The sequence below is a fragment of the Nothobranchius furzeri genome, chromosome 16, assembly GCF_043380555.1.
Source record: "Nothobranchius furzeri strain GRZ-AD chromosome 16, NfurGRZ-RIMD1, whole genome shotgun sequence".
In the NCBI taxonomy this organism is placed as follows: Eukaryota; Metazoa; Chordata; class Actinopteri; order Cyprinodontiformes; family Nothobranchiidae; genus Nothobranchius; species Nothobranchius furzeri.
The window spans coordinates 53,396,354-53,421,682 of record NC_091756.1 but is presented as its reverse complement, the minus strand read 5'-3'; the positions used below and the strand labels follow the sequence as shown (position 1 = coordinate 53,421,682).

The 25,329-nt window shown below is 42.3% G+C and overlaps 1 protein-coding gene across 6 annotated transcripts in view; it reads left to right on the top strand.

Moving 5' to 3' along the window:
- Positions 1-5,232: 5,232 nt before the first annotated feature.
- The window catches only part of rnf213b (ring finger protein 213b), a 55,844-nt gene continuing 35,747 nt past the window's right edge, over positions 5,233-25,329 (top strand). For 4 of the 6 annotated variants that reach the window (XM_054749475.2, XM_070545802.1, XM_054749473.2 and 1 more), the window contains exons 1-25: positions 5,233-5,295; positions 5,620-5,852; positions 5,937-6,613; positions 6,683-6,838; positions 8,080-8,249; positions 8,336-8,619; positions 8,705-8,952; positions 9,043-9,249; positions 9,328-9,541; positions 9,614-9,669; positions 10,272-10,437; positions 10,528-10,662; positions 10,759-10,857; positions 12,133-12,252; positions 13,910-14,075; positions 14,164-14,331; positions 14,414-14,563; positions 14,646-15,268; positions 17,068-17,230; positions 17,304-17,521; positions 17,828-17,971; positions 18,053-18,205; positions 18,298-19,561; positions 19,715-19,899; positions 19,983-20,135. In XM_054749475.2, coding sequence (XP_054605450.2) covers positions 5,751-5,852; positions 5,937-6,613; positions 6,683-6,838; positions 8,080-8,249; positions 8,336-8,619; positions 8,705-8,952; positions 9,043-9,249; positions 9,328-9,541; positions 9,614-9,669; positions 10,272-10,437; positions 10,528-10,662; positions 10,759-10,857; positions 12,133-12,252; positions 13,910-14,075; positions 14,164-14,331; positions 14,414-14,563; positions 14,646-15,268; positions 17,068-17,230; positions 17,304-17,521; positions 17,828-17,971; positions 18,053-18,205; positions 18,298-19,561; positions 19,715-19,899; positions 19,983-20,135 — 6,021 coding nt within the window. In that variant the 5' untranslated portion in view covers positions 5,233-5,295; positions 5,620-5,750. Of the gene's footprint in view, positions 5,296-5,564; positions 5,853-5,936; positions 6,614-6,682; positions 6,839-8,079; positions 8,250-8,335; positions 8,620-8,704; positions 8,953-9,042; positions 9,250-9,327; positions 9,542-9,613; positions 9,670-10,271; positions 10,438-10,527; positions 10,663-10,758; positions 10,858-12,132; positions 12,253-13,909; positions 14,076-14,163; positions 14,332-14,413; positions 14,564-14,645; positions 15,269-17,067; positions 17,231-17,303; positions 17,522-17,827; positions 17,972-18,052; positions 18,206-18,297; positions 19,562-19,714; positions 19,900-19,982; positions 20,136-25,329 lie in introns of those variants that run through there. The other 2 variants (XM_070545801.1, XM_054749474.2) reach the window with 2 other exon arrangements.

Below are 25,329 nucleotides of genomic sequence, written 5' to 3'. Positions count from 1 at the left end.
CCACTCAGCTGATTGAGGACCCTGAAAAATGTTTGCTGTTGAGATGAATTTGAAACAAAAATAAAAAGACAACACGTTACATTTGGTCTTTCTCTTTTCTTATTGAACGTTCTTTTTTTTTTTTTACCTATACTTGTGTAGAAAAACATGCTTTTCAAGACCCATCATTTTGTCCTAGGATTCATTTGCACATGCTGGATGGAGTCGTTCACGATAAACGAAAACCTCAAGCATGAAAACTGTAGCTGATTTCTGTCTGGCCTCAGGCTGAGTGAAACCGTGTGGTCCAGAGAGCGTCGCTCACCGTCAGCTGCCAGGCCCAGTGAGGCTGTTGAGTCTGCTGCCAGGAAACAAAAGTATTTCATTAAAAACTTTCTGTTTGAAGAAGAAGAAAGTATTTCTATAGCGCCTCTCGAGATAAAAATCACGAGGCACTTCACAAAAACAAAAAATGTAAAAATATAAAAAAGCATTTAGAAAATGTTTAAAAAATATATTTAAAATGAGCAAAGAGACAATTGTGATAAAAAAAAGTTAAGAGAGTGAATAGGAAAGAGGGAAATCAGTGGATCCTGTGGAAGGTGGAATAGGTGGGGAGAGCAGAATAAAGAGAGAGTGGTTGAAGAAGGTCATACAAAAGCCAGCTTGAACAAGTGAGTCTTCAGCTGCTTTTTAAAGGAGACCACTGAGTCCACTGATCTCAGTCTCAGGAGTTCCAGAGTCTGGGGGCCACAGCAGCAAATGATCTGTCACCTTTGGTCTTTAGCCTGGTGCTGCACAACCAGTAGGCTTTGATCACTGGACCTCAGGGGCCTGCTGGGGGTGTAGGGACTAAGAAGATCACCAACGTAAGATGGTGCTTGTGGATTTAAATGACATCTGCATCATGTGGGTGTTATTTAGTCTTTCATAAAGCCTTCCTTTTTTATGTGCACCTGCCTGCATTCTTATGACATCTCTGTTTACAGGAATCGTCTCATTGTGTTTTATGATTTTATTGTTTCATCGTTGAGAATCATGAGTGTAACTGATGGGCAGCAGGTGTAGAGCTGGGGTGGAGAAGCTGTTTTGATCCTGTAACATCAAAAGCTTCCACCGACGCTCCTTGAGGACTGAGTTCATGCTGCAGATGTGCTCCGCAAGTATTCTGTCCCACTAAATATTAGTAATGAAGCTCCTCGATAAACAAAACAAACATATATCTTATTCTTAAACCCAGAGTTAAGACAGAAAGTTGATTTTACGAATATGTTAAAACATCACACATGAAGCCGTTTGTCATGTGAGCGGAAACTTCGGACTCCCTCCGTTCCATATTAAAAGCAGCTGTTTTGTGTGTTTTTTTCCCTGTGCTGAATAGTTCCACTCCTTGTCCGTGAAGGTACGTTTCCCGCAGGGTTTCTACTTTTTCTGCATATCAGAGTTGACGTTTGTAACCACAGAGCCTGCAGGAGTGTTTTTATTTCTGACAGGATGAAGCTTGTTGGAGTTCTGCTCCTCTTGTCAGCAGCAGCTGTGTGTGCCGCTCACAAACCAGAGTGGGTCGACAGAAACCAAGGCAAGTACTCCTGAATCTTCAGTCCTCCCTGGGGTTGGTGCTGCTGCGCTTGTGTGAAAGTATTTGAAACTGGACAGTTCAATTCTGACTTTTCATCTTTATTTTTTATTCGCCAGTTGCTACTAAAACAATTCGCGTTCCTAACTTTGTTTTCAGATGCTTGCCTTAATCCTTCCCATGATTGCTTTTTAAAAAAAACACAAACTGGTGAGTTTAGACAGGTTTTTATGAGTCTTGCATCTCAAACATAATGTTTTAGCATTAAAGATCAACTGGAGTGTTGATGTAATGAATCATTAAATTGATGCCAGAGTTAACGTCTCAGCAGTTTGATCTTTAAAGAGCAAGTCACCCCCTACCAGAGTCTAACTCCACTCCCGCTTCATGTTTAAAAAATGCAACACATGCTGTTGCCTGGCAGACCGAGAGGGCGGAGCCGCTAACAAATACACACACACTCAGGCTCACGACAGCATTGTGACATCATAATGTACCAGTTTACATCATAGCATACTTCTTAGCCAATAGCGGTGGCAGATTTAAATTAAAATGCAGTGCAGAGTTTTTACCTGACAACGGCACAACACTGCCAGTTTTAGGCAGAATATTTAAATTTTAACTAAGATGCACTGAAGTGCCAAATTATTGACGACACGTGTCTGCAGCACGATTAGACACTCGTTTATTTAGTTTATCAGCAAAAAAAAGTTTATTTGGGGGTGACTTGCTCTTTAACATACAAACAAATCTGTTTAGTATTAGAATTAGTTGCTAATTTGGACCCGTGGTGACACTGGTGTCGCATCAGATTTCAAACATCAACCCCATGTGACATTCTATACATATATTGAAACTTATTCTACTTTTTGATTTAATTTGTTTTATATTTTGATGTATTTATTCCAATCTGTTTTCCAATTCAAAAGGGGGTTGGGTTCTAAAGGGTTAAAATAACTTTTTTGAGTCCTTAAACAAATAATGACAAACATAATCAGAATTATACTCAATTAAAACTTTTATTTAGCACAGTTAAGGACCTACTTTTTCCACGTTGAGTGCAGGAACTCAGACGATTTACACCCTATTGGTACTTTTTATGTTAGAACTTCTCTTTGTGACTTGTCTTGTTTTGCTTCTCACCAAGCACTGGAAATGCACTGAAAAGAGATGCGACTCGTGTCTAAAACCATTACCTAATGATGTTTTTGCTGACCTGCAGCAGAGAGGATGAACAGCAGAGGATGTGCAAACCTCACACTGGTTTTAGATAACTGGAAATACGCCATCATGACTCAGGTCAAAGATCTGCTCCTGCACGACCACAACGCTGTTCTGCCCGACTACGGAAGGTCAGCTCGCCCCTAGTTACCTACAATCTTTTGCAAAAGTCTTGACCGTACATATGTTGATGGTCTTGACCCATTTTCTCCTAGCAGCCAGACATTCTTGTGAACTTTAAACTCTTCCTTTGGACTTTGAGTGATTGTTCACTAATTTATTTGCCCCTGTACCTTGTATGAAGCTTTTTGACCTCTGACCTCAGCACCATTGTGTAACCACTGGTGTAAACGTAGTTTTTGAAGTGATCGGTCCCTCTCCATCGCTGCAGGATCCAGCCGCTGTCAGATGCTCTGGGGGATCTTTACAAAGAGTTCAATGCCTTAAAGGAGCACCTCACTGAGCTCACAGCCAAGTTTGGAGACGCCGAGGCTTTTGTGGATGATGTGCGCTTGGGAAGGATCCCTGCCCCACCGAGAGGAGAGCATCGACCCACTGGATCAGTATCAGAAGCAGGCAGAGACTCTGGAAGTCGACACGCAGCCCCAAGAAGCAGAATCATTATCAGAAAAATCAAGAAACTATCTGGCTCACAGCACTAATGATGATGCAGCATTCTGTTCTGTTTAGTGCAGGAAACATTTCGTTTACAATACAGAATCAGTCTGTTGGCTCTTCATTTAGTTTGCATTTTTCTGAAATTTTAGATTATTGTGCTTTTGAATGCAGAGTTGAACCGCACGTAAAGGGTGGAAGTCAAAGATGTTTGGAGTCTAACAAAGGTCAGGAACCAGCTATGTTTGTTTTTTATAACTTTTATATGTCTGATTGTTTGAGTTTTTCAGGTAAAGCAGGACGTTGGGTTGTGCTTCAGTCATAAACAATAATTTAAGTTTTGATACATTAAAACACATTATAGGCAAATTAAAATAATTGATAAACTCCCCCAAAAGTATGAATCAGATCGATTACAAAGTACATAAAATTGTATTTTGGCCCTGATCTGTCTGTAACTCCTTTATTAACTATAACCTGTTTTTTTATCCTACCAATATGGGTGTGGGGGTGGTCTCCATTTATTTGGTGTGTTTTTATTTTTTATTTTTAACCTTGGTGAGTGGAGGAAAGTTTTTGATTTAATATCTGCTTTCATTTCAATAAAACTTTTTTTTTTGTATTTTGTCACAATTTATAATTTATTAAATATAAAATAATAGGAAGTACAAATCACTCTATAAGGCATCAGTTTTTATTATCCTAAATTGAGACAATTTCCTGTTTAAATACATAACTGAAAACTGGGTATATCCATAATTCATTGTCATATTGAGCTCTTATTCTTGTTTGCTAGCTATTCTCTTCAGATCGTTAATGTTAATATAGACTGAGTTATGGGACAACAGGATTTACAGGATAACTATTATTCATTTTTAAATGGATCAAAGTTCGTTTTGTTCTGAAGTTCTTGTTCCTCTGATCAACTGTTGTGCTCGTTCTCACCACTAGATGACGCCCTAATGTCACAAAACACCAAGTTCAGCTTTAAAAACATGTTTCTGGTGTTTCCTGACGGTTTCGCTTTAAGTATGCAATTATTAAGTTAATGAGCTAATGTTTGTGTCAAAAGACAAAAAAAGTGTTAAAATGTTAATATTCCCTTAACACCAAAATACCCAGTAGAAGTAAATCTGCAAACGAACCTTAATGTAAGATTTAATGTAGTTTTTAAAGTTTAAATTAATATAAATTGTATTAATTTATTAATGCAATAAAGCAGGTCTGTGTTTCATAGCCAGGAGTAAAAGATGGATTATCTAAATGGTAACTGGAGAAAATGAGCTTAAATTCAATGTAAAAAAAAACTACTTCTAAAATAATCAAAATAAATTATCTGAATTTGCAACATGACATTATACACGTCATACTTTTGCAGTTGATGTTTTGATTATACTAAGCGGAACAAATTTAACATCTTTATTTTCATTACGTATAGTTTAAGCTGCAGTAAAGTCTAAGCACACGATCCCAGTGCTTGTAAAAGGTAAAATCCTGATGAGATGTGGTTGTTTCCTCTTTGCCAGTATTGAAACTGAAAACTCCGAGCAGCCATTGAATGCAGCTCTCATTTACCCCTTGAAGAGAGCAGAAATGAAACTAAAACCAACGCGTTTAGAAATGTTAGAGACCGTCGCACAAATACATACCTGAACAAACAACGAAAGGCGTGAAATACAACTTATTGTCTATAGATTTATTAATTCCAACCGTTGTTTATTTAAAATCTATATGTCTAAAACATCTTATGTTATCTAGCTGTCAAGTGTCAGGGCGATAATGTACAAAGCAGAAAATCAACGAGACGCAAGCGTGGTAGATTTATTGGTAGACGGTCTCTTGTACAGCTAGTCTAATAAAACGAAAGCGAATAATGTCAGTGCCCAGGACGCACACACACACAGGTAGGCGAGCAGCATAAAACCTAAAGCATTTACTTTTTAACGGGCTTTTTTAGTTTACAAATACTGTTAGAGATGAACTACATACTTTAAACATTTCGTAGTTGATCGCATTTATTCAAATGTGCCACTTTTGCTGTCGTGTCGCCTGTTGCCTACACTGCAATCTATCATTTAATAGAAATTCGTGTTCGTTTTTGTTCTTTCTTTTGGATTACTCGACCAGTAAAACAAACAGCAAGAATGTAGTGAACTATTGTTGAAACACTTTTCTATTGGAGCTGTTTGCTTTATTTCCTTGTGCGTGATATTAGTTGTTTCCAACAGGTTTAACGCAGCAGAATGAAAAGCACTCATTTCACCACTCCCATACTGCAGCTGATTTGAAAAGTGTTGGTACTGAACACCACCTGATGTTTGTTATCAGAGGCAGATAGGGAAGAGGGAGTCTCCTAGAGATGGATGATGGGGCAGGAAGCATCAACAGGACCCCTGGATCACCACCACAATCCAGCATAATCGAGGATGCTACAGTAAAAAGACCACGAAGGAGAGACGAGGTTGTTATGCTGTGGTAATATGTTTCATTCTGTCGTTTTAAATACATATGATATGTTATAAAATGTTTTAAATGTGTATTCCAGCAGCAGGAACGAGAAATCCCCAACAGGATGAGTCACAAAAATAAAAGGAGGAGAAAAAAGACTCAAAAGAGCAAAAAGAGCATCGCAGAAGTAAAAGAAGTTGCAGGTTTGCAAAGTGAGGTCAAAGAACAGGAAGAGAAAAAGTTTGTGGAGACAAGCTGCCAAACCCAAGAGGATTTCTTTCCTAAAGAACATCATCTCCAGGCTGAAGGTAACTTGCAAGAAGAAGAAAATGTTGTAGAACAACTCCAAACGGATGCAAAGGTGGTTCAGGCTCAGACTCAAACAAGAAAGCATAAAGGCAAAGACAAGTACACACAGACTGTAGTTGTTTTTCAGAAGAACCAGGAGACACAGACAGATGTCCTCGTGACACTAAAGGACAACTCAAACAATGAAAAGATCAAATCTGACAAAGAGAGTTCTGCCGAATCAGAACCTAAACAAGATACATCTGCACCTGAGCCGCGGCAAGAAAGTGCCGGTCAAACGCAAGATGGAGCTTCATCAGAGTTAAATTCTAAAGAGGGGACTGATTCATCTCCAGGTGTCTCCAGGAATACAACATCTCAACCTGAAAAAGAGGCCAAGCCAAAGTCGTACGCTAAAGCTGTGGCTGGAGAAGGAGATAATAAACAGTCCAGAGTGACAGCAGACAAAACCTCCCACATCACACGGTAAGGTTTAACAACTCTGTCAGACAGCGAGGCTGAGCCTGGTCTGTAAGCATTCCTCTCTCTCTGCAGCGATCGAAGTCCAGTCAGACCTCCACCTGCAGCTCCTACCTTCACCTTCCACATCTACGCTGTGCTGGACAAAATGTTCAGATTCAACAACGAACATGACAAGCTTGCGCTGTTTCATGATGGAGGAAGTGTGCCACTTGAAATCACATATTTTGCGTGAGTATTGATCACAGTTATCGAAGCTTTGACGCTGGAAACAAGAACGTTACAGGTTAACCAAGAGTCACATTTACAACAGGCAAATACGGTCGCCTTTATTGGGCTGTTAGACCCATTAAAGGTCCACCTTTGTCGTTCATGAAAACACGAGCATCAGGAAACTGATCAAATCAGAAACACAAATCTCTTCAGAATCAGAATCAGAATAGGTTTATTGCCATTGTCAGTGAACAAACAATTCACAAACTAGGAACTTGCTTCAGTACTAATGTGCTACATATAACATGAATAATAAGATTAAAAATAGAATAAAATATAATAAAAAAAACTAGAATAAAACTTTCAGCGATAAAAAATGGCAGGTAATGATAACGTGACGTTGTGTCGAGTACAGAAGACCAGCATGGTTGTGTGTTTATAATTTATTCACAAGTCTAACGGCAGATGGAAAGAAGCTGTTCTTATGGCGGGAGATTCTGGTCCGGATGGACCGTAACCTCCTGCCTGAGGGAAGCGGCTCAAAAGTCTGTGACCCGGGTGCGAAGGGTCAGCTGCTATCCGACCTGCACTCCCCCGAGTTCTGGAGACGTACAGGTCCTGGAGAGATGGAAGGCTGCAGCCAATCACCTTCTCAGCGGAGCGCACAATGCGCTGCAGTCTATTTTTGTCCCTCACCGTGGCTCCAGCGTACCACACAGTGATGGAGGAGGTGAGGATGGACTCAATGATGGCCGTGTAAAACTGCACCATCATCTGGGCCGGCAGCTTGGCCTTTTTCAACTGCCGCAGAAAGTACATCCTCTGCTGGGCCTTTTTGAGCAGGGAGCTGATGGATGGCTCCCACCTAAGGTCCTGTGTGATGGTGGTTCAGAGGAAGCGGAAGGAGTCCACAGTGGTGAGGGGGGTGTCCGTCAGGACGAGGGGGAGAGATGGGGCTGTGACTTTCCTGAAGTCCACAATCATCTCCACTGTCTTCTGAGCATTGAGCTCCAGGTTGTTGCTGCTGCACCAGTACACCAGCCGTTCCACCTCCCTCCTGTAGTCGGACTCATCACCGTCAGAGATGAGCCCGATGAGGGTGGTGTCGTCCGCAAACTTGATCAGTTTAACGGAGTCATGGCTCGAGGTGCAGCAGTTTGTGTACAGAGAGAAGAGCAGAGGAGAAAGTACACAGCCCTGTGGAGATCCTGTGCTAAAAGTCTTTAGCTTCAGTTTAACCCTTAATGTTTTATGTTTAGTGGACAGAAGCAGGAAGGCTATCTGATTGAAGCAAGTGTCTCCATCGAAGAAAGTCTTTTAGCCAGAGGTCATTTGCTGACTTACTGGTATGGAGTAAAGCAACGAAAGAAAGAGATTTGGGGGACTGCTACGAGGTTTCTTCAGATTCCACCGGATCCAACCACTAAAGGTAATACCACGCCTCGAACTAATAAGCATCATTCTAATGTTGTTTCACTTGGAACATCGTCACGCAACTGTTTGTGCCTCGTTCAGAGATGCATCTCTATGAAGGATTCATCTGTCGCCATGATGAAAAAGGCTTCATTAAAACTGGCCTTCACATGGTGGGCATTCGGAGGCCAAAGGGCGTGGAGATTTCTGATGCATGGCAGAATGCAGCGAGAGTTCTGCTGAGCAGAATTTTCCAGAAATGGACTCCAGCGGACAAAGCGAGCACAACGAGGTTGTGTCAGAGCTTGACTGCTTTTTCCCAGAACCTCAGTTCAGCACATACTAGGATCAAGTACCAGGATGACTCCCGGCCTTCCGTGGTCAAGGTTAGCTCTGTGGGAAGTTTAAAGTCTGACATGTCCTTTTATCCTTTTCCAGTATTTGAAAACTAAAATATGTTTGTGCCTGCAGACATCAGAGCTGATTTCAGAGCGTTTGGTTGAGATCTTAAAAGGAGAACCAAAGAAGAACATCCCAGGCAGCTACAGGAACTCCAGCCCTCTTGTTCTGGGCTTGTCTGTGTTTACAGTCACCAACCACTGTAAGATCAACCTGGGAGTTAAAAACTGGGCCGAGCTGTGTCTCCTGGTGTCCTCAGAGACGGAGATGAATCAGAAAAAGCTGGAGGAGTTGCGTGCTGCCTTTGAACATCTGCAGTAGTAAGTTCTTTAATGTTGCTGGAGGTTTTACAGACAACAGAAACTTTGTGTACTAACCTCATCCTCTTAATGCTTATTTCTCCCTCTCAGCACCGTGTTGGGTCTGATAAACCAGTGTGTCCAACATTTGGTGGTGGAGCTTGTCCTGCTACTTCCTCTGCTCTTCAGGCTCAGGCAGCCTGGAGCTGACGCCAAGACGGTGGGTCCAGTTGTCGAGGAGGAAAACTGGTCAGGACTTAGTGGCGTCGAATTCGTCAAATTCAGAGAGAATATGCTGTTCCGTCCAGACAAAAGAAGGTGATTCTGCTTCAAATTAACAGTAACATTCTTCCTGTTCTTGGCATTTATTGAAGCTATTTTCCTTCTTTCCTGCAGGAGGATGCTCTCTTTGATCCAGGAACATTTGTCAGCTGCTGCAGAGTTCCCTCTGCTCCCACTGAGCTGGCTATCTCTGGTCACATTCGATGATCTTCCAGAGTTTTCAGAGTTGACCAAAGTGGCTTCAGAGCAGCTGATCCAGAGTCTGTTGTACAGACTTAAAACATGCCCTGAAGAAAACAATCTTAGTAAACTTGAGCAAAATGTAAAGGTAAAAATGTTTTTATTTATAATTGAGTTTAATGTTTATCTTTGTGTTGAACTTGACTCTGTCTACATGCAGCATGCTCATAAATCCTTGAGTCACATCCTGCTGAATGTGGACAACGAGAAGGGCAGGTACAGGATTCCTCTTACTGCTCTCAGGTTTTTGGTGTTGTGGTTTGTCTAAGGCCTAGTCCACACGTAGCCGGTTTTTTTTAAAAACGGATATCCGCCCCTCCGAAAACTTGCATACACACCACCTCGTTTAAAAACAAACTCTGTCCACACGTACCCGGATAAATACGTTGTTAAGGACATGCCAGACCTGTAGGCGGCAGTACTTCCCCCGTTCTTAACCTCGTCCTTCGTCTGTGGTCTTCTGCAAGGAGCAGTAATTCCGCTTGCAAAAACAAACAAGCAAAAAGCGCTTGGACAATTGATAAAGCGAGCGCAGCTCTGAGGGCATCCATGCTGTCGGCTAGTGTAAACACAGGTCGCACACGTGATGTCAGCATTTTTCTGTCGCGGAAAGTGACGTTGCGGACCTTAAAGCTCCGGTTTTGTCTGTCCACACGCAGACACCCAAAACGGAGAAAACGCAGATCTTCACTTTGGCCGGAGTTTTAAAAAGATCCGTTTTCGTGTGGATGACAGGCCAAAATGTAGAAAAATATCTACGTTTGGGCAGATCCCCGGCTACGTGTGGACAGGGCCTCAGTTCAGCTTTGTGTTTTTAGAATAACTGCATCTGACATCGTCCAGCCAGCATTCATGAGCAGCATCAGTGTGCTGATGCACACATGCAGGATAGCTCGGCTTGTGCCGTGGTACCAAACACCAATTCTGTCCTACCAGCTGGTGTTGAAATTTGCAGAAATTCTAGAGGTCAAGCTGAGAAGAGAGGTAATAACCTTTTTATTTACTTTAAAGTGCCAGATTGTCATTAACCTTGATAAATGAGCTTTTTGATACATTTTTTTTAACTTGTTTTAGTCCAAGGAGGAAGAGATTGAGACTGTAAAAGAGAAGTTGTTGGAGGTGCAGAAGAGGATCTGTGAGTGGAGAGACGAACTCCTAAAGAATCCTCTGATGACAGCAAAAAATCTCACCTACCCAAAGGAAATGGAGGTATAGAGCCGACATAGAAATGTTATAGTAAATAAAATCTGTCTGCTGGTTGAGCTGAACATTTTCTGCCATTGATAACTGAGTTGTATTCATCAGCTGTGGGATGCACTGCTGAAGGCTGAATGTTCTTCTGAGGAAATGTCATCCTGCTGGAAGGCGATGCTCAAGAAAGACCTGAAGAAGAGGATTTCTAAGGTCAGCCAGGGTGTAATGATGAGTGACAAAGTAGGGGCTGCATGACTTAATTATTTTTAAAGTCGACAGTCAAGTAATGAAAATCGAGTCGACTTCGACTAGTCGTTGATGACGTCATACACCTGAAGCCGGGGGTGGGGGGTGGGGGGGGGTGGGGGGGGTAGGTTCGCTGGAGTTTTTGACAATTAAAATTGCGCCCACATTTTCAAAGTTAAACACATTTCTTTTAACAACGGTAGTTTCTGCATCCTACTTCAGCCCCCCCCTCCCTCTGCGCAGCGGCCGCAAACTCACTGATGCGCCTGCAGCCTCTCAGAGATCCTGCTGCTCTAAACATTAAAATAATTATTTCATTTTCTGTTCCTCACTTCTGATTACCTTCAATGGTGTCTGTTTGTTGCAACCAGCAGGTACAAAAACTAACATGTTTTTATTTGACTATTTTTCTGTCCTGTCTGTTTATTATCTTCCTGCATCTCCTCTCAATCCTAAAGAAAAACTGCTACCTGGGTTCATATATATTCACCTTATGAGTTACATTTGAACTGCAGTTCTAAACGATCTACCGACCGCAAAAACAGCGGAGTGCCGCTGCTCGCCGGCCGACTACAACGGGACCGTTTTTGCTGCGGAGTTTGTGCCGGAGCGGAGATAGTGGAATTTTGGGGGTGCGTCACCGGAGGACAAAACAGGTGATGTGCCTCGCTCTGCGGCAGCGAAACGCATCAGGCACAAATAAAAGACAGAAAACATGAAAGGAAATGAGCCGACATGAACGACCGCGTGTTTAATTTGTTTTTGAGGTGGTGATACCTGATTTGGCGGTGCTCAGGACGCAGCTGTCTGGAGCGTGTCATCGATCAGAGCTTTGCATGTGCAAACTGGTTAAGGTTAGGATGGGGGTGAGGGGAAGGTTAAATTGCAAGAGGGAAAAGGTCACAGTTTGGTTAAATGTCCGTTTTACCGCCGGTGTCAGTACCGACGCTCTGGCACAGCGCGTCGCCTCCGACGCGCAGGGGCTCGTCATCTGCTGTCTTTTCCGAGGACTGCATCTTGTCAGTCATTATCACATGACAGCGACTAGTCTATGACAGGCATAAAAAGTCACTACAGAGCCGTGAAGTCGACTAGTTCATACAACCCCTATGACAAAGTAAATTTTTTTATTAAACCCTGTTCATTTGTGCTGCTGGATGACTCTGGGTTACAATTCTAACAAGAATCCAGCATGTAGACATTTCCCCTTTTACTAATCTGTGATATTTTACTTTTCAGGGAAGTGAAGAGGACAAAGTGCTGGTTTGTTGTCTAGAGTCATCTTTGAGGAAAAGCCACAATATTCTACAGGCTTGTTTTGATGACGTGTTGTGCTCGGCCATCAGGACAGTCTGCCAGGTACGCTGTTTCTATTTACTCAATACTCAGGGACAAATTTTATCATTCAAACCTACAGGTCTGAATGCTGCCAAAAAAAGTGACTCAACTTTTCAAATTTAAGAAGATTTAAGAAGTTGTTAATATGCTGGGAGCGTGGGAAAATCTTGTTTTTGACTATTTTTATTGTTCATTTACAGGAGGTTGTTTTTTTCTTACTTCCAACTGACACTTTTCCTTGAGTTCGTGATAAGTTCATGTCTAGAAACCTGGGGTCTCATTTATCAAACATTGTGTAGAATCCTTACTAAAACCGTACTTAAGCTCAGCAAAAAAAAAAAAAAAGTACTTACGCCAAGTAGGTTTGTGATCTATCAAACATGGAGTACTCACAGCTGCACGCAATCTCCGCTTCATAAATCGGAGACTAACGAGAATGTTTCTCAGCTGCTTTTTAGTCACATCCCGCTCTCACCACGCCCACTTACTGCCATAAATAGTCAATGCAAAGTGCCTTGTGGATCTCATGCATATACATAAGCCGGCTGTTGCAGCGCTCCGCCAAAGACGATGGCGACAGTAGATCAAGGCAGATCAAGGAAGCGCAATTTCACAGAAGCAGAAATCGAGGTACTTGTGGGTGAGGTGGAGAAATGAAAGGAAGTGCTTTTGCAAAACAAATGAGAGAAAATCCATGGAGTGGCACAGCGTTGCTGAAGCCGTCAATGTTGTGAGTTCTTCAGAGATCTGTGGTGGATATTAAAAAAATAGTCCAATCGGGATTGATCCCCAGACTCTCAGGTGAAAGTCACACACGCTAACCAGTCACCCAAACGGAGATCTCCATTGTCCAACTAGCCAGGGCGTATGATCAATCGGGTCACAGTGACAGGACACACACACTGTCACAGACGCATGACATTCTGTCTCAATCTGTCCCCCTGCTGATGTTCTGCATTCCGTATTCTGCGCTTCAGGCTGTGTGTGTGTGTGCGTGCGTGCGTGTGAGTGTGCGTGCGTGTGGGGGGTCTTGTTCCGTGTGAAAACGAAGCAGTACAAGTGATAATGCTGCAGGATTTCATCATGTTATCCTTCTCAGCAGCAGCACTGCAGGTACTCTCCATGTCCAACATGTGCGTAAGCCAGGTCCTTAGTCAACTTAAAGTTGCGCACAATTTTCCACTCAGTTTTCTTAGCGGGCCGCATCTTTGACACTCCTGCTATAGCGCCTCTCAAGGTAAAAATCACGAGGCGCGTCACAAAAACAAAAAAATGTCAAATATAAAAAATTATTTAGAAAATGATTTAAAAATATTTAAAATGAACAAAAATAGACAATTGTGATTAAAACAATGTAAAGAGAGAGAGAGAGAGAGAGAGTGAATAGGAAAAAGGGGAAATCAGTGGATCTGAGGAAGGTGGAATAGGTGGGGAGAGCAGAACAAGGAGAGGGTGAAAGTCACACCAAAGCCAGCTTGAACAGGTGAGTTTTCAGCTGCTTTTTAAAGGAGTCCACTGAGTCCTATGTCCTAAATCACCTTCTTGAGCTAAAATGACCCTTTACAAGGTTAATAAAAGTCACTCAGTCAGCCAGTTTAAGTTTAATGAATAAAACACAGCCAAGCTGAAAAAGGTAAATGTTTTATTCATCGTGTATATTTTGTGTTTTTGTTCATAGAGAGGACAAGAGGGTGACCTCATGCGAAGTCTCGTATCAGCAGTCAAAGATCTTCCAGCTGTTGTAGTGTCAGCTGTTGTGGTTGAGTCGGCTTCACGGTTCAGAGATAACATGGTGGTCCAGCTGCTGGACCCACAGTCTGCCATGAACTTTCTCCTCCTTAACCGTTGGTGTTTTTATTCATCCATCTACATCAAACATGATCCAGTTTAAGTGTGCTGAATGTCTCCTGTTGGCCCGTTGTTATTTTTAAGGGGACTGGAGATCCATCCAGGTGGACGACACTGCAGGACAGGTGGTCCACAGCTGTGTGGAGGCTGTTCATTCTTTGATCCAGTCTTTGTTGGAGGGAAGTGTTTCTCTCGGAGACCTACAGAGCTGCCTGAAATATCAAGAACAGTTTAGGAGGCTTTACCAGCAGTGTACGGACCCCCACTATCAGTTAATCAGATATCATCCTAATGAAAACTCCAATTAGTAATAGCTGCGTGTTATCTTCTACAGACAAGAAGAACACAACGTCTGAGATTGTTTCAGGTGATGCAGAGGCCATTTTGGCTCAGCGAGAGAAGAATTTGAAGACCTTCATGCAGCGGAGACAGGAGATAGAAACACTGATAAAAATGGTGGCGAAAGTTAAAGAAAGCATCACAGGTGGGTACATCTTAAAATGGGTCAGTACTGTGTTTTCTTCTCAGATATTTAAAATACGTGTGTGTGCTTCATGATTTCACAGTTCCTGAGATGTCGACTCTAGAAGACCATCACACGGCAGATCTCAGTGCTGTGAGCCTGAACAGGCTGGTGTTAGTTCAGCCCTGTACTTCAGAGGAGAAGCTGCAGAAAACAAGTCCTCAACAGGTCCTCTGGTATAAAATCAGCATGAATGTTCTTAAAATGTCCAGTGAGATGCTCAAGCTGCATGACAGCAACCTGATCCTTTCCTCATGGGTCAAACGAGCAGCATCAGCCAGGCCCTTTGTCCCACCTCCTGCTCAGGTGACCCTCACACAGATCTGTGAGCACATCTGGAATCCTCTGCTGAAAGAATTCCTGCAACGTGGTGTCAGCATTGCTGAGTCAAACATCACACTCAAGGAGCTCGATCAGGTGTTGGCGGAGTCAGGTGATCAGGGGGATGGGAGACTGTTGTTGAAGGAGCTCAGTCTCATGGCAGAGACAGTTTCTGCTTCAGGAGCATTTCCTGCTGAGCAGGAGTGGGTAGGGCCCAGATTAGCTCAGATCCAGGAGTATCGACAACTTCGTGAGGCATCGGCTGCAGCCACCGCAGTGCTGAGAATCGCTGAGAAGATGAAACTATCAGGAAACTTTGCTGTAATTCACACCCTTGGCCAGCTGGTGAGTCTAATCTGCTGTCATGATACTTTTAACACCTTGTAATTCTGCTTTTCTGATTCCTCGGGCTTTCTTTAGTGTAAAAAATGTTGTTTCCCTCAGCTGCTTCTGATTAGAAGGACCTTGTATGCATAAGAAAAACATGGATTTCTAAAAATATTTAGTGAGAAATAAAAATTTAACTAAACTGACAAACTACAAGTAGATGAGAGCCAATGAGCTCATGTTATTCCTACTAATCTGACGTTATTTTTGTATTTTATCCTAAATTAATCAGAGTAAAAATGAAACTAACCTGGAGATTTTTTTAAATCATGGTGATCATAACGTTTTCATTGGTTATTGGTGTCTTTGAGCCCTTCTCCACTGCCTAATGAAAGAATATTATAGAATTAAAGCGGCTTCGTAAAATGTAGGTGTTGCATTACAGCAAAACTGAAATAAAAAACAGAAAGTAGGTCAACAATAGAGATCTGGGGCCTCACTCATCAAACGTTCACAGAAACTTTCCAACTTTCATTCCTACGAGTAAAATGTAAAATGTTCTTACAAACGACTGAAATCCTGATTTATGAAACATGCGGTGGCCACTCGTACGCATGTTCCTCCCAAATCGTCTGATGGTAAGTCCCACCTGTGCGTTTCCAGGTGGCCGTGTCTGTTCAGTCATTTACATACCGACATGTCTCAATTAACCATATTAGGTCACACCACTTCCTCAGCTCATGAGGGAAATCTCTGCGTTCTTCCTGAAAAAAAAAGACAACACATTTTTATTTAAAGCGAGATCGAAACAGTGGCTGCTGTAGAAGAGAACCAGACACGTTGCAGAGGTTGTAAACGCGGTCAGGATCGAGGAGAGGTTCCTGTCAGAAATAAAGAAATAATGGTTTAACAAAAAAAAACATAGAATAACAAACTGAATGCTCCATTCTGTTGTCCTTTACAGTCGTATCCATTCTGTTTGGAGTTAGTTTTGTTCTTGTTTGGGAAAGTTTGTTGTCTGAGTGCAGAGCTGTCAGTCGATTTGGTTACCTTGGCAACATGTGTATGTTAGTGGAGGAAGTGGGTGGAGGTTCTGGGGTTCTGTCAGTAATTGAATATGGACTGGTATCGGATTTGTGTGGTTTGGGGTTTGTCGCTCCACATAAAGGGCTCCAAATCACGGAATAGCTCCAGAAGGATCTCCTTCAGGAAGCAGTATCTACTCAGGAGCCACTCTGACCAATCAGATCAGTGCACTCACGGAAGACGCATTCCCTGTAGAATGCACGCTCTGTCAAATCTTCCAATAACACAAGATCAGCCACACTACAATGCCAGATTCTTGTCTGTCATGGGTGTTTTTAATAAGTTATAACTCAAGTTATGCGATAAAGCTGTTTTTCCACCAACGTAATTATTTATTGGGTGAAATAATTTGTGGATGAGGAACATGTGTGGATGACTGAGACCTTCAGTGTTGCAGTTCCCCTGTTCTACCACTAGAGGCGGCTCATACGCATGGTCTGAGGTCTTCTTCTATTTAGGAACATTTCCACGCACCAGTACAAAATGATGAGGACCACAATGTGTAAATTGATCCCTATGCATGAAATACGCCCAGATCCATGTGTAAGTCTGGTTGATGAATGAGGGCCCAGGAGTTGAGTGTATTAAATACTGTGATCGGACCCTGATCTGATACTTGAGATTGGATCTCGGTGAGGCAAACCAAATGATGTAACCTGACAGCACTAACCTCTTGACAGATATTTTTATCTTTTCTTTTTAAGATGTTAACGATGTCCTTGACTCTTTAGCAGGGTGAAGAGTCTTTTCAGCAGAGGGTGCTGGGTTCTCTCACTGATGACCTGTTTCAGGCCAGACAGCAGCTCTCTACAGTCACCAGGCTGCACACTGAATGTCTTGAAGAGTTTCTAAAGAGCCAGGCCCTGGTCAGCTGGGTCAAAGAAAACCTTAAAAGTAGGGTTCAAGCACAAGAAACACAATTTCTTTTCTTATGCAAATGATGTTGCAATAGCTGTTTTTTCCACAGCTATGAGCGATGTAAAGGTTTATGTAGACCTCGCTTCAATATCTGCTGGGGAGAACGACAGAGAAATTGACCAAGTGGCCTGCTTCCACGATGCAGTGATGGGCTACGCTCCGCTGCTGTACTCCCTCCCCCAACAGGCAGGCTTCAGAGACTTCATGAAGTGTGCTCAACAGGTGTGGGATGCCCAAAGCAGAGATGAGAAGCTCCCTGACAAACTGGTATTAATCCACTTACCCCTCATACTTTACAGTGCAGAATTCCTGAGTTGTAGCCAAAACTTGTCTTAAAAATGAGTGGAAAAAGCCTCGAACTTCCCAAACAAGCAAAGTCAAAAAAAAAAAAAACCTTTATCTAGACCTTCACAAAAACCTGTCAAAACAACTGATCAAAGTTTCTAAAAGTATTTCATTTAAAACAAGATTGCCAAAGAAATGAAAGATGGTTCAAGACTTTTGCACAATACTGATTGAAGACACAACGTGGTTCTGATGTGTGACCGTGACGGTCCTGGGTTTGTCCTTCAGAGGGAGTCAACTCGGTTGTTGAGCTGGCTGAAAGCGCTGAAGGAGACTCACGGCTCCGTGGAGCAGTCGTCCCTCTCACTGGCTTCTTCTATCAACACTAATGGAGTTTATCACATCGGATGGTCTGATGAAAACACAGAGAAGGTCACTGGGCTGTCCTTGTTTGGAAGGTTGAATTTACATCAAAGTTTTCAGATGCTTTCTAACTGGATGGTTTGTTTTCAGAGATGTCTTCAGAACATGGTACAGATGACAGCGAAAGGGGTCAAAGAAGAGAAGCTATACAAGCTCGAAGACCTGCTGGAGCTTCAAAACAAACTCATGCTGATGTCGTCTAAAGGGGAACATGGCAGAGAACAAGTCACCAGATTCACAGAGGTTATAAACTTAAATTATGAGAAAGAAATAAACCCTCAACATTTTCTATTTCTTTTTAACTAAAAGCCTTACAAACATTACAATCACTTCAGGTTTTTGAAGGGGTTCAAAGAGTTGGGACTATCCTTCTCCAGATGCAAACATCTGGCAACATGCTCTTCAGGAAATGGTATGTTGAGGTCCGCTGCTGCCCGCAGCAGCAGCCGTGCATCAGCGTCACCTTCTGGTCTCTGAGGGGTAAACAGATCGCGCTCCACGGTGAGGTGACCGAGCAGCTACGCAAACTCGCTCATTCGATGGACATCTGCCAGAAAGAATGGAGCTCCTTCATCAGTGAGATGCGCTCAAGCTTCAGCGTCCTGAACCACTACACCTCAGAACAGCTGGTGTACATGTGTGACTGGATACACAAAGCATGCCAGCGGCAGGCATCGGTTCCTCAGCAGCTGTGGCACTTGCTGTTTCCTGTAAAGCCTCGGTGCACACTAACCGATGTTAGGGTGGCTTACAATAAGGCAGTGAGCATGGCCTCAAAGAACGATGTTAGATCTGATGATGAAGGTGAGTTTTATGAAACTCCTATGGACATAACCCCAGCTACATCTCGACGCTCAGGAGGAAAGGCGGAACAGATTCACAATTTAATGGAATTTTCTTCTGACGAAGAAGAAGATGGTGATGTTGAGTGCAGCCTTGAAAATTTGTGGAGGAAGTTTAGGGGTAATATGTCTCAGTACCTCAATGATTCCTTGGAAATCCAGACCCTTGCTGACTTCCTTTCATGCCTTTCTGAAATGAATCAGCTCCACTTTATCAGAAAACTTCCATCAGTCCTCCAAGAGGGAATGCCAAATCTTGTGCTTTGCCCAAACGAGGAGGTTTTCACCACAACTCTGTCATTCTACATGGAGAGTCCAGAGCAGCCTCTGCCATCTGCTGATGAAATTCTAGTCTGCAGAGAAGAAACCACCGTGGAAGAGGTGGAGATCTTTCTTCGCCGCTCTCTGATCAAAGAAACTAAACAAAACTGGCAGAAGATCTATTGTCTGGTTAATCCCGGGGTCCTGAGATATGATGTCAGTGAAGCCTTAGTGGAGCTCTATGAAGGTCTTGAGAGAAGCGCTAGTCCACATTACCGTTTGGTGATCGTCAGTCCAGTTGTGCACCAGCACCGATGTGTGCCCTCTTACTTCAGCAACCACAAAGTACTGGCTGGTGTGAATCTAACAGAAGAGACAGCCAGAAAATATCTGCATTACCACTTCACTCTAAACACCCTGTCCCAAAACCCAGTGTCTCTGGTTTCTCCAGACCAGCTCACAGTCTGGATGGTGTCATCTGCACGCCCTGCTGTTGGTAAGGACCGCCAAAAAAGCTTTTTTATTTTTACTATTTTCTGCAAATTGCTCATTTATTGGTTCAAATATGTTTGACAACTTATGTTTTCATCAAAGACAACATTTCTGTGGAATTTCCCCAAACACCCATGCAATTGTTTTCACATTATAGGGAAGTCCCTTTATGTGGATCGTTTGTTTGAGAAATTCCAGCAGGAGTCTCCAAGAGTCAAACATGTCCGCATCCGACTGATTGAGCCAAGTGTAGACCTAGACTCATTAATTAAGAGTCTGGCAGAGAAACTGTCCCTGTTGAGAGAGCAGGACCCTGTTCTTCTTCACATTGACACGGCTGGAGTAAGTAAGCAGATGTATCTTCAGACAACTTGTTTCCTCTCTGATTGCCCATAAGGATCTACCTTATTGTTTTTTTTTTTTAGGTTCGCTCTGGTTTGGAGGAGCTTCTTTTCCACCTGTTAGTTCTTGGCTGTTTGAGTGATGCTCATGGAAACGTGTGGCGAAGGAATGAAGCCCATCTGATCACAGTGGAAGTCCTGAAATCACATAGATCCCCACAAAATAAGCCAAAACAGGTAAAAATGTTTTCTTTTTATACCAGAACAGGATTTTGCAATTAACCCCTTAACGGGCCGACCGTTTTGATGTTTTGTTAATAGATAAATTACCTGCACTTGTACAGTGCTTTTCTTGAGTCAGAGGACTCCAAAGTGCTTTACACTGAGGCCCTGTCCACACGTAGCCGGGGATCTGCCAAAACGTAGATATTTTTCTACGTTTTGGCCTGTCATCCACACGAAAACAGAGTTTTTTCACACGAAAACGGATCTTTTTAAAAACTCCGGTCAAAGTGAAGATCTGCGTTTTCTCCGTTTTGGGTGTCTGTGTGTGGACAGACAAAACCGGAGTTTTAAGGTCCGCAACGTCACTTTCCGCGACAAAAAAATGCTGACATCAAGTGTGCGACCTGTGTTTACACTAGCCGACAGCATGGATGCCCTCAGAGCTGCGCTCGCTTTATCAGTGGTCCAAGCGCTTTTTGCTTGTTTGTTTTTGCAAGCGTAATTACTGCTCCTTGCGGAAGACCACAGACGAAGGACGAGGTTAAGAACGGGGGAGGTACTGCCGCCTACAGGTCTGGCATGTCCTTAACAACGTATTTATCTGGGTACGTGTGGACAGAGTTTTTTTTTTAAACGAGGTGGTGTGGATGCAAGTTTTTGGAGGGGCGGATATTCGTTTAAAAAAAAACCCGGCTACGTGTGGACTAGGCCTAAATTCGGTCATTCACACACTGCAATGTTTATTTTTATTAATGCATTAATTTAGCTGAATCTTATTCAATGCAGCTCAAAAATTATTTAACATGCATGTTTTGTCCTGTTGGAGGAAACCAGTAACCCGGCAAGCCAGGGCTGGACTGGGACAAAAATTCAGCCCGGGCATTTTGACTGGAGACCGGCCCATCACCTGATTTTTTTGGAAAAGACATTAAGCCTTATGCTGTTTCTGACACACACCAACGTACACTTTCTTATTGGTAGTATTTATGTATCAATCTAATAAACGTAAACCTACACCATCCTTCCTATCCTGGCATTCTAAAAAGTAGGGTTGGGGTAACTGATTATTTTTAAAATGATTATTCTGACGATTATTTTATCGAATAGTCGACTATTCTAATGACTATTTAGATGATTAATTTAGCGATTACTTTTCTATTGCATAATTAATAAAAACCAAAAAATTCTCAAATAAATTCCTCCAAAAATTGATAAGTTGTTATTGTAAGAGAATAAACACTACAGGCCTTCCATTTTGTATAACACTGCTTTTATTGTGTTGCGGTTGGTTATGTTCTGGTGACGTGTAGAACTTGGGAGTGCAGGCTGCTGCCTGAGAGGTGGTTGGAGACGGAGTGTCTCCATGCTGCTTTGTTTTGTTCACTTATGTGCATGAGGCAAGTGGTGTTACGACCCTTCCTGGGGAGTCACGTGTTTCTCCTATTTTAACTGTAAATCCTTCTAGCTGTTATATTTATAACAAGAAACAGATATTCGGACAGAATATTTTCATGTTTATTCGAATATGATTGTGGAACACACCCAGCATCATAATAAATGAAGTAATATTTATGCCAATTTAAGCCTTTATGGGTGACCAGGACTCTGTGTTTATGAATGTGGAAGACACCCAGCATCCTGTGATGGCACTAATAACATCAAGAGATAATAAATAAGGTAATATTTAGGTCAATTTAACCCTTTACAAATGACCAGGACACTGTAATCAATTTTTGGCAAGGGAAATGATCATTTGTTGCCATTTTTGAGGTGTTTATGAATGTGAAAGACACCGGCATCCTGTGATGGCACTAATAACATCAAGAGATAATAAATAAAGTAATATTTAGGTAAATGTAACCCTTTACAGGTGACCAGGACACTGTAATCAATTTTTGGCGAGGGAAATTATCTTCTTTTTTTTTTCTTTTTTTTTTGCCATTTTTGGGGTGTTTTTGATGACACAGTAGGCAGTATGAGTACAGTAACATCAACAGATAATACATAAAACCCTTATTTGGTCAATTTTAGCCTCCATGAAAATCTTAGCGATTCAATCACTTTTTGGCAAGTAAAATGCCATTTTAGTTGTCTACAATTAAATCATCAATAAAGAATTTAAAGATATTTTGAGGCATTTCTTATAGGTAAACGGGAGGGTGTAGTCTATTTGGCAAGTGACAATCTTAATTTTATGTGCTGAAGTGCTTTTATCTTGTTACTTTTAAATAGAGCAACGTAATGAATAGCAACTTACACAGTGTCATTGTAAAGCCAAAGCTTGATCATTTTAAATACTTTTTTTCAAGTAAAAATGTGTCCCAAACTAGTTAACTGTGGCTCCATGTCAAGTGGACTAAAGAAAGGAAGGGGAAAAAATTAAATCGCTGGAGAATTGTTTATTTCCATTTATACAACGTTTACATTCAATACAGGGTGCCATTTTACATTGTTATTTATTTTTTTAGTATCATGGCTGTAACATAAAGAAAGCCAGTTCTTACCACAAAGTTTGTGGCACAAACCATCTTTCAATCGCAAATATTGCAAAAAGGATTAATATATCCTCATTGTGAACGTTTAAGACAAATAGCAACACTTAAAACAACTTCCGAACTGGAAAAACTAACGTGGCAAGGTGCAGAAATGAGTGCCCGGGCAGGATTCGGTCCCCAGACTCACGGGTGAGAGTCATACGCTCTAACCAGTCAGCCAAAGGGACATCTCCTTGGTCAAGCAGCCAGGGCGCACAATCTATCGGGACATTGTGGATGCTCACACTGCCTCATCTTCCTCCCTCTTTCCACAAGCACGTCCTCGTGCTCCCGCGCAGGGTGCCACAAGCACTGCCACACTAATATCCGCGATAAACATCTGTTTAAGTACCGGAAGAGGTTATCTTTGCTTTCTGAATGTCCATATTGCCAGATATGCTGAGTTTTAGGGCGAAATCCTGGGGAATTTTGTCTAGAAATGCAATTGCCTAAACGTGCGCGATCCCGCGGTGGCTTATCATTTTTTGGCAGCGAGTCAATTTATGGCACAACACCGGCTCGGGTTTCTCCTTCTCCTCCCTCTTTTCTTCTCCAACCTGTCGCTGGGCTGAGGCTCCATCACTTCCTAAATTGATTTTACTTGAACCTTCACTACCAAACAACTGTGAGATTTTAACACATGTGCCAGCATCAGCCTGAAGGGCCAGTTTCTTTTTTAGTCGAATTTTCTCCGCTTCTCCTTTCCGTTTTTTGTTCTCCATTTTGTTAAGCTCGTCTGTCTGTTTACTGAGATTCACAAACAACTGGCGGGTGCATCAGACCTCTGGCTATTGGTCCAGCCCAGAGTGTATTATTACCAATTGGCCAATCCACCAACTTTTACGAGGTGTCGCGTGGGGCGGCGCGGGCAAGTTGTCCGCAACAACTAGAGGCCAGGAAAAAAAAAAAAAAAAAAAAAACAGACACCGGCCCATAAAAGATGAAAGGGTCGGCCCAGCGGGCAGTTGCCCGCTATGCCCTATGGTCAGTCCAGCACTGCGGCAAGCCATCCTATATATGTGAATATATAGTCTGGCCACGATCCATAGACAGAGATCAGTTATGAGGAGGAATCTACGGTTGTCTCCACATGCTATTGGACAGCGAATAACATGGCATACTGAGCACTACAGATGTCAGTCAATGAGGCAGCCCCCCAAACACTGTTGAAGAAGAAATACATCCTTTTTTTTTAAATAAAGGACTTCAGTACCTGTCAGGGTTCTTTTGCCACTTTCTATTAAAATGATTCACACAGAACACAGCAATATTGTTTTCAACAGCTTTGCAAAGAGGAGAATGAGTTGCGAGGTTTAAAATGTCCCAACTCACTCTGAATTCTTAGGCTTGAGCTGTGTCTTTTTATTGAAGCAAAAGGGATCAGTTTCCCAGAAGATAAGAGAAAATGCACAAGTCAGGCAGAAAGATTATCAGCTGAGCAGGGAGTGAGAAAATGCAGTTTTCCAACCACACAGAGCCTACAGAGAAGAAGTAACAACATGTTTCTTAGATCATAATAGTAAAAGTATACAAAGCATTTATTAAAACAACTCCATCATTACCTCTATCTACTCTTGACTCAAAGAAACCCCCAAATCTAAACAGTCCAAAGTTGAGCCGTCACTTTCTTTGTTTTTTTTTGCTCAGTCGCGGTAACATCCCACCCATCAAACTGATGGAATGCTGTGATTGGCCCACTAAACCACCAGAGTGCTGTGATTGCCAAGGCACGAGACTGGTCAGGTCTGCTGAGGCTCTAATGGAGCGTGGCTGGACTGACCTGCAAACCAAAATCCTTTAGCTTCTGCTACAGTCTGTCTAGATTTGTAGGCTAGGAGTACACAGAAAAAACCCCACACATGCTTAAGGAAAACAAACTGTGAAAATTCTGTGAAAAAGGAAGAGGCCAGGATTCAACCCTGCAACCTTCTTGCTGTGAGGCAACAGTGCTGCCAGCCGTGCCACTAAGCACCCCTGTGTGTTTCATCAAGGGGTTTGTGCTGAAATAGCTTCAAAGTTTGTTGATAAACTAAGTAGGGCTGCAGCTATCGAATATTTTTGTAATCGAGTACTCTATCGAATCTTTTATCGATTAATCACGTACTCTAATAAATTACTCTTTTGCGTTTGTAAACCATTATATCAAATAGCATGTTATAAAATATGAAAGACCTCTTGAAATGAGCAAGCAATTGCCAGTTATTCTTCAAGTTTATTCAAAATTAATTTTCAAAACTTCAGCACTTCAACTTTACTTCACAGTAAACAAATGCGAGCGGCTGCGGCCCAAACAGCAAGCACCAGAACCGCTCACGGCGCATGCGCAAACATGGCTCGCTAGCTGTTTCCCTATTATCACACGTCCGGTTTAATTTCTACACTTTTTTTGTCTCACACTAACAAGGATTGTCGAAAGCATGTTTGCCGTGGTTATGTCAAATTATACAGATCACAAAACATTTATTTATTTTCTTTCTTTTCCTCCGCCACTCATAAATACCCGTGTCCTCCTGCAGCAATCCTGAGGGACAACGGACATCAATAACAACACAGTAAAAAGTCTGACGTGTTGTAAAAACTGCTATTTTTAGCACATTTTAAGTCCGACGTGTTGCTACCAGACGTACGGTGTGAAACTGAGTGCTACAAAAGAAAAAGTCGCACAGTGCCCG